This window comes from Pleurodeles waltl, chromosome 1_2, assembly GCF_031143425.1.
Source record: "Pleurodeles waltl isolate 20211129_DDA chromosome 1_2, aPleWal1.hap1.20221129, whole genome shotgun sequence".
In the NCBI taxonomy this organism is placed as follows: domain Eukaryota; kingdom Metazoa; phylum Chordata; class Amphibia; order Caudata; family Salamandridae; genus Pleurodeles; species Pleurodeles waltl.
The window spans coordinates 300,287,231-300,302,108 of NC_090437.1; the positions used below are offsets into that span (position 1 = coordinate 300,287,231).

The 14,878-nt window shown below is 44.8% G+C and overlaps 1 protein-coding gene across 1 annotated transcript in view; it reads right to left on the reverse strand.

Moving 5' to 3' along the window:
- The window catches only part of LOC138299846 (broad substrate specificity ATP-binding cassette transporter ABCG2-like), a 322,474-nt gene that overhangs the window by 223,241 nt on the left and 84,355 nt on the right, over positions 1-14,878 (reverse strand). Inside the window, exon 4 of the mRNA XM_069238476.1 lies at positions 4,840-4,954. Within this exon, the coding sequence (XP_069094577.1) occupies positions 4,840-4,954 (115 nt within the window). The remainder of the gene's footprint in view (positions 1-4,839; positions 4,955-14,878) is intronic.

Sequence of the window (14,878 nt, forward strand, 5' to 3'; positions counted from 1 at the left end):
ATTGGAAAAAGAGGACTGCCACCTCTACAGGCAAGCCTGTAAATTCAAAGGTTAAAAGACAGCTCCATTCATGAGTGCCTCACTTTTGTTTTAAATACGGAAGGGTAGGGCTTTAGTCATTCACTGAAACACTGTTGGAGACGCCTGCCTGGCCCATCTGTCAAACGTGTTGGTGGATTGGGCCCCCTATTCATGGGTACCTAGGGGGGACTTTAATGCGGTACCAGACACGTCACTTGATCGCTCAGACTCACCCCTGCCCTGTACGTGCGCTGAGCAGCAAGTCAGAATAATGATATATGGCATAACCATAACATGGGAATGAGGGAATATTCCTTTTACTCTCACCCACATACCCTCCCTTCGCCTGCCTTGACCAATTCCTATATCCTCCAGACCTCCTGTTGAGTGTAACAAATGCCACATATTTAGGAAAAACAATATCACATAACCCACTGAAGATGACCCTCGCTTGGGGTCAAGTGCCAGGCCTCATTCCAACCTGGCACCTACAACCAAGACTTTTGGAAGACAGTATTCGGAAAAACTCTGGCTATGGCCATTGGCACATTTTACAGGGAATGCCGGCATGGCCTCCTCGCCGTTGACAGAATGGGAGCATTAAAGGTGGTAATGTGAGGTACATCGATTGGTGCAATGGTGGGGCCTAGAGGGGGGATTCATTGTGAACTAGGACACCTGGACAGTAGACTTGTTCCCCTAGAGAGAGTAGCAGCTGAGAACAAAGCGCTGTCCCTGCACTACAAGATGCCAGGATTACATATGCTGAACTCCTAGAGCGCCTCCGGGTACTAGACTACAGGGACTATACACAAAAAGTACACACGGAGGTGGACAGGTTGGGCAATTTATTGACGAGCTTGATCAATGCTGATCCATTTCCTGCTCCGATTTTATCGATAAATACTTCTCATCAAAGGCCAGTTATGACCTAACTAGGAATTAACACAGCATTCTGCGAGTTTTACACTACAATATACAAAGCCCCAGATCCATCAGAACTGACATCATTCTTACATTGAGCGAAACTCCCCAGAGTATCACCGAATGACAGGGAAGAACTAGGTGCACCTATCACGGAGAATGAGATAAGGGGGGCTATCAAGGGGCTCGTCTGCAATAAAACACCAGGCTCCGATGGCTCATCAGTGGAATTTTATCACACCTACCCCTCTCGGCTGGTTCCACACCTAGAAAAACTTTATAAGTCCTCACTTGAGATGGGTTCCTTGCCCCCTACAACCAGAGAGGTGCTTTTCTTCTCCCTGCTGAAACCTGGCAAATCACAGACTGAATTGACATCGTACACACCAACATCACTGCTTAACATGGAAGTCAAAATTCTTAGTAAAATTCTGGCATGTCAATTGCTCCCGCTACTCCCGCTGTTGATACATATGGACCAATGCGGATTCATCCCACAGCATAGCACTTCTCTGAACAACATGGAGGTCGTTTTAAATAATGAATGCTGCCCCCGAACCGTATCCGCATGTTGATTGCCTGTCCCTGGATGCACTTGTATGGGAATACACGATGGCAGCCCTGTACAGACACAAAATACCTACTCCCTTTATCCAATGAATGAAGTTGTTATATACAGAGCCAACAGCTAGAGCTAAAACTGGTTCATACGTATCGGGATCCTACCAGGTGGTGCAGAACATGCAACAAGGTTCCCTGTTTTTTTAAAATTCTGGCTGTAGAACCCATAGCACAGAGGCTTTGCCAAGAGGCTGGACATAAAAGGATTTTAATAGATAACACAACACACACCATATCATTGTACGCAGATGACATGATACGGTACTTGCGGGATCTACGTGAGGGGCAGGATGAAATAGCTAATTATTATCAAAGTTCAGGGAATTGTGTGGACTTCAAATTAATATTGATAAGTCATGTACCTACTCCTTCGTGTGCACATACACGGAACAGACTTTACGGTTTGCGGAAGCACAAATACCAATGGCACCATGCATGTTTCACTATTTAGGGATCCAGGTGTACAGAGAACCGCAGGATTTGCTGGAAGGTAACCTCATACGTACAATCAATGCACTTAAATGCCAGGTGGTTTTTTAGATCACACTCCCCCTGTCGGTGGCTGGTTATGTTGTCTAGGTTGCTGTCCCACTTTGTGAATCAGCTGATCGCCATACCAGCATGGATGTTTCGACTATTAAATACCATGTTGATTGGACTCACATGGGGAAGCGGTCGCCACAGAGTTAGCCCAACACTCAATTTGCTGACCACTAAGGGTGATATGGGAGACCCAGACTTCAAGGGCTACTGCATAGCTGGACAAATACAGTGGATGGCGTATTGGCTGGCCGGCCACCACTTACCAGAAACAAGCTATACATACCAGTGGTTCCCAACCTGTGGTCCGGGGACACCTGGGGAGCCACAAAGCCTCCTCAGGGGGTCCGTGACTGCTTAGAAAATGTAATAGTTTTAACAAATTAGGTCTCAGCTTTCAGTAATGACTCAGTGGGGCATCCCCAGATTCCAATTATGATTCAGTGGGGGTCCCCAGGTTCCAGTATTGATAACGTGGGGGTTCAAAGAAGTCCAAAGGTTAGGAACCACTGGGCTATACAATGGCCCAGTTTCACAGGGGTCTGCTACACAGGCTGGTTTGTCCAAGCACTGCACACAGGTTGCCTTTTACTGCGCACTGCCCTATACTATTGAAAGATGGCACTGACGTACACCTCCTCACGAGCAATGTACCCACCAATTGTCCCATTTTGTGGGCTACCCAGGCCCTCCAGTACACTGACAACACAGAGGTTAAACCCATGGAAACAGGTGGGGGGTGACAACACTGGAATCCCTGTTTGGGAATAGTGCATTAATGACGCATACTGACTTCGTACACATTCAGGATTTGCCTGAAACCCTCTTTCTAACTTATGCCAGTATTATCCACCATGTCCGTCAACACTGGGCACCAGATGGAAAGGAACCCCAGGCATGCAGGTTGCTGCAAGCACTGCATTCCATGGGACAGAGTAGCCATTTAATAAGATGTCTCTATAAAGGGCTCTGCTACCAACTTGATGGCCCACTCATTTCCCTAAAAACTAAATGGGAGGGCGATCTGGGCAAGGAGCTTAAGGATAAAAACTGTACCAGCCCATTAGAATACCCCAAAAAAGTGTCACAGAATTCGGCGTTTAAATTAATTCAATTCACTATTTTACATAGAGCCTACTTAACTCGGTTTAAAATCAAAAACATTTTCCCAGTAGCCTCCTCATTGTGTCCCAGATGTCGTGATCTAGGCGCTGACCTATTGCATATGATATGGTCCTGTCCTTCTTTGGCCAAATACTGGAGGAATATATCAGTAACGTTGACCTACATGACCAGCCTGGACCGCTGGACCACCCAGACCAGTGTATATTAGGACTGTACCGACGGCCCAAACGCCCCAAGGTAGTGACACGCTTTACAGGGCTAGCATTATTATTAGCGAAAAAACTGATAACCCGATACTGAAAATTCCCGTTGGCCCCCAGGGTAGTCACGTCAGGAGGAGCTACTGCAGTGGGGGGCTGAGAATACAGGGATTTACATAAAAAGCCCATATCATTGGAGTGGGATACCCTGCTGGAAGAATTTAGGGCTCAGGGTGAGTCCTCTGAGGATGCACAATAAATTGGAAATATAGGGGTCGGTATTAGAGTAACCCGACTGGAAGTAGTGGCATTCTCATACTATTTCTTATGCACAGTGGCCCTTCCAGTGCCTTTGGCCCAACAAAGCTTACTACCACCGCCCATCTAAGCTATTCCTCAGCTTTAGATGCAACACAGAAGCAACTCCTATGCCCCTTAGAAAATGCTCATTGACCCTTAGCAAACCAGGCTTCCCAGTACGGTTCTGAGTAAGAAGTGACATGTTTAAGTGTGGGTGGGGTCAAAAAATGTGTACTCTGTATATGTTGCATTTTATACGAATGTCAGCACATTGGTTTTAGTACAATATTAGTCTTTGTTGTGAGTAATTGTCAACGTTTGATGCATCAGAACTATGTTTCCTTATTCTGTAAAACGTGAAAATGCAATAAAGTTTGTTTAAAAAAAAATAACACTGGTGGAGGCTGCAGTACAACACTGGTGAATCAAATGAATGACTCCTGATGCTTTGGAAGTGATGTTTTATTCAGGATGCAAAACGTATCTCACATGGATGACAAAGATATGTGTGAATTCATTTAAATGATGTCTTCATTTTATCTTCTGAAGCACTAACCATAATTTCTATGAGAAAATCATGTGGGAAAACCATCATCTCTGAAAGATAGATAATCTCATACCAGCAAAGCAACATAATTTGTCACACAGGATGAAATCACCTTAGAACTCAATACATTTCCTTAAAGCAGTAAGACACGAGTAATACATTTTTCATATTTTGATTACAATTTGTGATCACCCTTTCTTTATACTCCTTACTGTAACCCTCAAAACAGGCATTTAACTGCAATGCATTTCAATAGTACAAAAATGACAAATTCTTATCACCAAAACAAAATCCACTACTATGCTTCCACCTAAACAGTACCATGAAAAATAAATGATCCAACAAACAGTTCTGTAAATTACACCCCAAATTTTAAGGATCTGAATTAGAATAGCAATATTATCTAAGTGGAAGGAAACTAACAGTTAGTTATTGACTGGGGCAGTGTAAGCCCTCCTCCACAATCCTAGTCAATAACTACCTTGGAATACCGGCAACCTTCAGTAGTCTTGCTTAAGTATTGAAAGAAATGTTAATGTAGGCTCACAAAGAGCAACTTACTTGTACAACATAGCCCGAGATGCATTTAAAGTTGGGGGGTTGAGGGGCTCCATCAATTAGTACTTCTCCTGAAAGCCCATTTGGATCTTTCCTTGCAGCTAAGACATCAAGCAATCTGGGATCAGAAGGCAGGATTAATAGCATCTGCAGTTAGTATCATATTTACAATGCAAAAAACATCGATTCAGTTATTTGCAAACTTTCCAGTAATAAAAATTCATGTCTGAGCTACAAAACATTTGGAGAGTTCCAATAAACACCGTCAGTACATATTTGTTAAACTGATTGTTCAATATGAAAAACAAGTTTTACTAATTGTGTATATATATATATATAAAAAAATAATATATATATATATATATATATATATATATATATAAAGAGAGAGAGAGAGACAGTGCTATATGTACAAAAATATATAGTGTGTATGTATTGGGGGGGGGTCATGGTTCAGATCCACCTTCCACTGAAAAGGATTTTTTTTTTTATTTGCCTCAGCTTCCGCCTCCCTCTTGTACTTTCTCGCAAGTCCATCTGTTTGAATCCGTTCTTTCTTTTTTACAGATATATAGAGTGAAAACATACAGGTAATTGTGTGATATGGTGCAATGTTATCATATATATAAACATACATTCATACATCATAATTAATAAAAGAAAAAAATCAACAGGAATGTAGTTTCATAAAAGCAAGCATATGTACTTGCGTAATAAGAATTTGGCAACTGCTGATTAAAATAATGGCTGCAATAATAACAATAATTATTATTAATAATATTATTAAGTAGCACTGGCCAAAGATAATAAAAAACTGTGTTCCAGAACAAGATAGTAGACAAAATTCCAAAGCAAAACAAAAAAAGTTCCTAGGCATGGGAAGAGCAGATGATGTCTAGATCCAAATGTCAATGGAAGCTGGAGATAAAAGCATCCAGTATTTTGAATGAACTTTCTGTTTCACAGAACATCCAATTAAGGACCTCACTTCGGCTCCACTGGTTTTTATAAGGTGCTACCACCATGGAGTGGGACCACAAGTTTGAAATGATACTGTTACCTTCAGACCTTCAAATAAGGCCATCAGCTTGGACTGGAACCAGGGACACAAGGGTGCCCTGTGGTGAATTCCACAACTTTGTGATGTAGCTGCTGCTCTTACTTTCCGTCACCGTCATCCCTCACTGTATTTAGACCGTCCCCTGGGTATCCATGACCAACTACCACTTTGTCATGCATGCACATCATATATCCTGCAAACATCAGGAGGAAAAAGTAAGCATTGCTGCGCTCAGCCACTGAAGATGACCCAGCATCCTAGTGACTGATTCTTTGCCTATGTGCTTTGATCTTGTTGTCTTACTTCACCTTTCTCCTCCTTGGTTTTCTGAGAGACCTGCAAGCGATATTACTACAAAGACATTGCCTGGCACTAGCTTGCAACAGATGTCACTATCGGCCACAAGTCAGTCATACCAGTTCACCTGGCATTGGGAATGCGCTGCACTGTGCTACAATCCACCGTTGAGCACAGTAGTGCTTTCTTAGCTCACCTTCAATTCAGTGTTGGGAAACTACTAGGACCATGCCCTAGAGGCAAGTCTATCGGCTTAAACTGCAACCTATGACTTTATATATGTACAGCGCCACCGGATGACAGTCTTAGATTTTTGATTAGTATTGACCAAGGATTTTTCTTTTCTCTTGTGAACTACACTAAAGCTGTATGGAGTTGCTTGATTCTAATGAGATTTGTTCAAGTATAGTGTATACGATTGGAATACTGGGAGGGGGGTGATGTGAACTCTGCTTGTATCTCTTGCCGTACTTGCCTTTAATGAGGTGGGGATTTAAATGCTGAAAGTAAACATGTTATGTCTCCTCTCTATTATTCAATGATTTTGTTAATCCTGCTATTCTTGAAGTTAGAATGTAAAATCAAAATGTATTCTCCTTGCACTGAGGTTTTGAGAAATCACTCCCAAGGACTGACGTGCCATCTGATAAGGTTGTCCAGTGTCCCATTCTCTTGAATGGAAACCATTGTATGGTTCGCCAAGAATTTAAGAAGTTTCTGGCACATCAAAACTGGCAATGTAAGTGTGATGACAGATTCACAACTGGGACATCCATAGCACTTTTGCTTGACAGTATGAAAAGAGTATTCTCTGCACAAGGCTGTGCACAGATGCCCATCTAATTCTAATGTCTTGGTGAAAGCTAATTATATAAATATTTAGGTCCACAAAATTGTGGTGTTGTAGTTTGGAATCTTGTAACACATGCTAACTGGAACATGTTCTGTCTAGACTACCTGAAGTACCTTTTATTTGACTGTTTATTGCGACTACAGAAAAGGTTTTGTGGTTTGAGTGTTTGCATATGAAATATATTTTTTTGGGGAGGAGGGGAGGTAATTTAGATCCTGGCTGGGGTCTCCGGGCCTATTAGGTTAGCAGAGGCTATGGTCACCGCTAACCTCGTGGGGGGACGATTATATATATAAAAATAAATATTTCCCTGTCAGGCAAGCAAAGGCCTTCAGTGTATCTGCCACTGCAGGAGCAATACAGAAGGCTCTGAAGCTTTAACAAGCCTCTCCATATCTGATGTACCCGCTTGACACTGTTTATAGAAAACAAAAAAAAGGGCATGACAAGCAGGGGCCATTATGCATTTCCATGCTCGTAACTGCCATTGATTGCTTGGTGGTCCTGGGTACAGAAAAGACTGAAGGTCATCACTCCCCTAATACAATGAGGTTACTAATACAGTGAGGCCTTTCCTTCATTTTAATTATGCGAGTAGATATGTCACGATCTGGGGGGGTGGGGTGGGGAATGGTCCCCACAGAGTCACAGGATTCAGATTTCTAACCCCCTGGTTTATTGACTGAGTTCAATGCACCAATAAAAATTAGAAATACAGTTGGCTGCGACCCATACAAACCCCACTGTGTAGTACAGTGCAGGTGGTGTTTTCTTGTCATGATTAATCCCACTAGAGAAAGTAATGCAGGGCTAAAAGCCACGTATCTGCACCGCTCCCGAACTCCAGCTGAGGCTAGTTGTCTCTGCAAACTGGGAAAGCCCTTGGCTTGAAAGTTCCACCATGAAGCGCCTCCAAACTATGGTCAAATACTTACGTTTTTATTATATCTGACACAGATTTTATCTCATGTTTCTAAAACTGAAGACACTAACATCTCAGTAAGGCAAAACAAGACTGGAGATAAATGTGACATTTATTTACACATAGATAATTTTCCGCTTCAACTAAAAGAATTGACACATGGAAGCCTTCAAAGCAAATTTCCATAGTAGTATGAAAGCGACCACAATGAAAGGAACAACAATATGTCAGCCTAGATAGGAGGAAGACATGATACTAACACTTCTGTGCATGTCTAAAAGTTCACACCTTCTAATAGAAACTGATAAAAGCATCTGAAAGCAAACATATGATGAAAACAGAGACTGTCTAAACAGAACTTGTCACAGTGTTCACAACAGATATTTACTGGAAACCCTGTTAGGTTTGATATTGGGCCACAACCTTCTTCTTAATGGCTCTTCCTTAGCTTTCTATTTGTCTAAACCCTAATATATAAACCATGTGTTTAATTTTAGAATAACTTGTACATCCCAGGACTTTTTAATCAACATATTTGGACAACTGTGATCAAGAAATTACCTTTGTCTTGTGAAAAAACCCTTTCTTGGCTGAAGAATCCCCTCCAATTTCTTTTGTGGAAGACTGGGATGATATTTTGACTTTGTTTTGAATGCAAGTGTTTATGTGTGTAGTATTTGTATGTTGTGAACCAAAAGGCCTTTGACCTCTGTACAGCATCAAAGGCAAAGATACAGTCAATGAATTATTGGAGGCGTAGCTGAGTTATGAGAGCAGAAATGGGCTGCTACTGCATTGTGATGTAGCTTTTTTAAAGAAGTGTTTCTTCAACTCATTTCTTAAAGGAGCAGGCTTGGTTCTGTTGGACAAAGATATTTTGTTCCATTGGTTGGGTGCATGGAAGGAGGTCTGTTGACTTAACATTCCTTTTCTGCCACTTCCCACCGACCAAGCCCCCAGCACTCCTGCCTCCCGGACAGTCTCTCCCATTCCCGGGGCTACTTAATGGAGGCCGCAGCGCAGCTCCAGTAAGCAGCCTTCGACCACTTGGCTCCATCCAAGTCACCACTCCTGCTACCTGCTGCAGCAGCACAGAGGCACGGTCCCTTGTATCCCGCTGCTACTCTTCCTGGTTCAAACCTCGGTCTCCCTGGAAAGTCAAGTGTGTTCAGTTTGTGATAAGCGCCTAACACTTTAGAGCATTACTTTGGCTCTTCATTCTCTTTGGGCAATTGTGTAATTTGTATAATTATTAGTATTGAGTGATTTCTGGTTGTTAATCATTTTTAATAATTTTCGTGATTTATCATTGGGCCTTCTGTGTCACTGCTGCATTTCCCAATCGGTTTACTTTGGTCCACCTCTTCCCGCTAGCTAAGCCCCTGGCCCCCCACAACCTGGACAGCCCCTCCCAGGGCTACTTAATGGAGGCTGCAGCACGGTCAAGCCAAAGGAAAGCCTGTCTGTGCCTATACACGGCCAGATCTCGCCCAGCGCAAGAAACCCTTGCCCTTGTCCCACACACAGGTACTCAGCCACAGAACTCCGGGCCCTGGACCAAACATGCAACAACAATTGTTGCCTCGCATCACCTCGCTCTGCTACTGGGCCTTTTTCCCACATCCACTGCCACTTAACCATCACCATCCACTACCCCACCGAACTACACCGAGCCAAACCCCAATGCCCCACCAGACCAACTCACCTGCCTTCTGATCAATGCCAGATCGCTCTGCAAAAACGCCACTGAAATCTGGGACACCATCCCACCCGACGTAACCTTCATCATTGAGACCTGTCTCATCCCCACATCAGCACTAGAAATTGCCATGGCAACTCCCAACAGATACAAGATGAAACATCGAGACCTCCCCCATCATTCACAAAGAATCAATCACCTGCACCATCACCAACAACGACACCACACCAACTATGGAATACATGAACTTCCAGCTCTACACCAAAGCGAATACCACCGTCAAAGGCAAACCCGCTTACAGAACACCAGAACCATGCACCGGACTCAGTGATGCCATTGTCGAATAAATCACCCCGTTCGCCATCAAAATTGAACACTACATCTTCCTAAGAGACCTCAACTTTCACCTGGATGTCCAGCAACAGAGTCAGAATCAGATACAGCCACACCCCGGAACTCACCTGAACAGACCACGCCATCATACACTTCACCCTCACCAGCCCACCATGCCTCACCCTCACACAGAGTACCCCCTACCGCAACTGGACCACGGTTACCCAGCAGCAATGGACCACGACCCTCAACACCACTCAGCTCAACACCACTACATACCTTGACCAGACTGTAGAGAACTTCGATGCCTGGATCACCAATGCCACCAACCAAGTTGCACTCACCAAACCCGCCAAATCACACAGACCCTTCAAACGAGCCTCCTAATAAATACCAGAATTCAGCGTGACAAAGCGCACGTGCAAACAACTGTAAAAGAAATGGTGAACCAACAAAAATAACATCCACCAAGAGATCAACACCTCCATAAACACAGCCACATTTCCAGATACCTGGAAACATGGGGACATCAGACCACTCCTCAAGAAACCCTCAGCAGTACCCAGTGATCTACAGAACTATCGGCCCATCTCCCTCCTCCTGTTTCTCACCAAAGTCGTGGAGAGGGCCTCAACCTCCAACTAACCAATTACCTTGAAACACACAAACTGCTAGACCCATCCCAATCAGGCTTTAGAGTTGAACACAGCACAGCAACCGATGACATACAAGCCCTTCTCGAAGAGGAGAATCAGCCACCCTCATCCACCTGGATCTCTCTGCAGATTTCAACACCATCTCCCACCACACACTCATTGACAAACTACGCCAAATCGGAATAACAGACGAGGCACTCAGATGGATGGCCTCCTTCCTAATCCATGCTCACAAAGCCCTCCACGACACCGGACCAGCCTACCTCAACAAACAAATCAACTTCCACGTCCAGACACGCCAGCTCCGCTCTGCCGACCTCGCAACAGTCCTCCGCATCCAATGCACCACCTCTGGTGGCAGATCCTTCTCCCACCTTGCCGCCAAAACCTGGGACTCCCTCCCCACCAACCTACGCAAGACCCAGGACCGCCTAACTTTCAGGAAGCACCTCAAAACATGGCTCTTCGAGCAGTAACACCCCCCTCCCACCCCCAGTGCCTTGAGACCCTACCGGGTGAGTAGCATGCTTAAGAAATTTGATTGATTGCTTGATTCCTCGTGGGAAGCACCCAGAGAGCCGCCTCCCTCCCTTCACTTCGCAGCCCAAGAGCACCACCCGTGGCATACCCCAAGGCTCTTCCCTCAGCCCTACCCTATTCAACATCTACATGACCCCTTCCACAAACATCGTCTGATCACGTGACATCAACATCATCTCCTACACGGACACTCACCTCGTCCTTTCTCTCTCAGCGAACGCCACCATGATGAAAATGAACTTCCACAACTGCATGAAGAACGTTGTGACATGGTGCTGATCTTGGGCAGACACTCCGCCCTCTGGAACGACTCCTAGTGGCCCACTGAACACAGACCCACCCCCACACCAAAACACCACACCTGCAACCTCTGCATCACACTGAACAGTGAACTCTCCATGAAACAACAGGTCAATGCAGTTGCCTTGGCCTGCTTCCACACAATCTGCATGCTCCGAAAAATATTCTGATGGCGCCTCATCAACACAAGGAAAACCAAGACGCCGTCCCTCATCATAAGCTGGCTCGACTACGGCAACGCACTCTATGCCAGCACCTCCTCCGAAACCCTACAAAGACTCCTGACAATCCAGAACGCAGCAGCCAGACTGATCCTCAACCTGCCTAAGAGGACACACATGACTCAGCACCTCAAAGACCTCCACTGGCTCCCCGTCCAGAAGAGATGGCAGTTCGAGCTCCTAACCCACGCAAACAAAGCCCTCCACAATCAAGGCCCAGAACACATGAACCACCGCCTGACCTTCCACCAACTTTCCAAAAACCTCCGCTCTGCTCACCTAGCCCTCGCTCTGACACCACATATCCACCGCACTGGAGGACACTCCTCTCCCCACCTCGCCACCAAGGCCTGGAACACCCTCCACCTCCACACATCTCCCTCACTGAACCAATTCAGGAACGGACTTAAGACCTGGCTCTTCAGATGACACCAGCAGCCTGGAAGCCACTCAGGGTTATTAGTTGAGCTATAAAAATCCTGCCTGATTGACCTCTGTACTCCAGCCTATCAGTGCCCTGGTTTTAGACGTTGCCACAGTAACCGAAGATGGTAAGCATGTCAGCAGGACAGGTGGGGGTACCAGTCCTAGTGGCTTTTTGTATGAAATAGTTGATTTTCAAGACGGTATAGGCCAGTAAGGGAGTCTGTAGAATTCCATCAGGGTGGAGCTCATTAGAATAAATATCTGCAGGGTTCTGATGAGGTGTCAGTGTACAGTCTAGGAGCGAGTTCAGGCAAATGGCACTGTTATGATCTTGGAGTTGAGCAAAGGCTTCTAGTGTTACTGATCTTGCTCATGATCCTTAGGTGAGTCATGGGCCGGTAGTTGGGAAGCTCATCAGGATCTTGTGTTAGTTTCTTCAGGATTTGGAGGATCTAGCATGTTCCAAGAGCCTTTGGGAAGATGTCTTGAGTGAGGGTGCAATGATGATGGTGGGTAGGGAATCAGACTTTCTTCAGAGAGGGCTTAGATGTTTTGGTATATTTGTATGCAATAGGATCTGTGCTGGGTTTCAGACTGGGGATAAGAGAGGCTTGCTACGGGTTTAGCGATGAATCAAACTCTGGAGCACTTAAATTGTCATTGTTAACCATGTAAGACTCTAGACAGTGAAAAAAAGACACGAATGTGCCTTGCCAATAAAGAATATTAAAGTAATCCAAGAGAGAATATAAGGGATATGTAACATATTTCATTAAACAATTAAGTTGGTATTTAGTCATGCCACTATGCTAAAACTAGTACCTTCATAAAAATAAAAGAAAGGAGTTTCCTTTTAAATAACAGTTCAATTATTTTAGATCACCTTAGACTGCGTAGATTATATCATTTGACGACTTTCTAGGTCTAGGACAAAATATTTATAACAGGTCATACATTAAGTTTGTGTGCCACTACAGGATGCCTAATGTTAGACCCGACAGCCGCAGGGTGGTCATCCCCCAACTTTTTGCCTACCTCCCTCCATTTTTCTGACCCTGTTTTTGCTGGTTTTAAGACTCTTTACCACCACTGTCCAGTGCCAAAATGCATATGCTCTCTCCCCTAAACATGGTAACATTGGTTCCTACACAATTGGCATATTTAATTTAGCTGTAAGTCCTGAGTAAAGCGCACTACATTTGCCCAGGGCCTTCAAATTAAATGCTACTAGTAGGCATGCAGGTCTGATTGTGCTACCTACATAAGTAGTCCTTAAACCATGCCTCAGGCCCGGCATTGCAAGGCCTGTGTGTGCACGTTCACTGTGACTTGCTATTTAAAATTACTTGCCAAGCCTTAAACTTCCCTTTTTCTACATATAAGTCACCCCTAAGGTAGGCCCCAGGCAACCCATAGGGCAGGGTGCTATGTAGGAAAAAGGTAGGACATGTACGTATGTGTTTTACAAATCCTGGCAGTGAAACACTCAGAGATTCATTTTCCACTACTGTGAGCCCAGCTCCTCTCATAGAATAGCATTAGAACTGCCCTCATATACTTTTAAGTGGTAGATTCTGATCTAGAAGGAGTGGCCCTGTCATGTTTAGTATTGCCAGAATGGTACTAGAAAATCCTGCTTGCTGGTGAAGTTGGATTTAATATTACTATTTTAGAAGTGCCACTTTGAAAAAGTGGGCATTTCTCTGCACTCACTTTCATTTGTGCTTTCCAGCCTGTCTTCAATCCACGTTTCGTCTGTGTTGGTTGGCAGCTGCCTCTATGCATCCCACCCAGACAACCACAAACATAGGACACTCAAGTCACATATGCATTCATCTGCATACTGAATGGGTCTTCCTGGGCAGGAAGGGCGGAGGGACTCACAATTACATTTCAAAGGCCAGTGGCCTGCCTTCACACAAAGGACTGATAGCCCCCCAGAGGGACCCTGGCAGACAGGACTGGGCTGAAAGAGGAAACTGTGCACTTCAAAACCACTATTTGAGGTTTCCCCCACTTCAAAGGCATTTTTGGGTATATAAGCTGGGTCTCTGACCCCCACCAAATCGGACACTTCTGGACCTACACTAGCACTCTGACTGAGGAACTGCCTGGATGCCCAAAGGACTCATCTGGACTGCTTTGCTGAGAAGGACTGCTGCCCTGCTTGTTGCCCTGCTGCCTTGCCGGCCTTTGACTCTGATGGAAGGACCTTGCCTTCCTCCTGAAGTGCTCTCCAATGGCTTGAATTGAGCTTACCTCCTGTTTCTTCTGAAGTCTCAGGGCCAACAAAGACTTCACCTCTTCAAGAAAATCCTCTTGTGTTGAAAACAGATACAATGCCTGCAGAAATCAACACAAAGCCTGCATCGCGGTTGAGAAATCGCTGCACCGCCGATTGGAACAATGCAGCATCAACTTCCAGATGGAAAATTCGAAGCAGCGCCTGCCTTGCTTTGGAGAATTCAATACATCACCTACCGAATCCACGCAGTGCCTGCTCCTTTTACCAGTGCATCAAGGATGTTCAACGCATCGTCCCTGGGAGTCAAGATATCCCTGCATCACACTGAGGAACCAAGACCGCACACCTGACAAACAACGCAACCCCTTGCAGCGTGGAAAGAAACAACGCATCGTCTGTGCCGTGCAAGAAAAAAATCTGATGTAACACCTTATTTTTCCACACATCTCCTCCTCTGCAGTCTCTGTGCATTGTTTTTGTTGACACATCC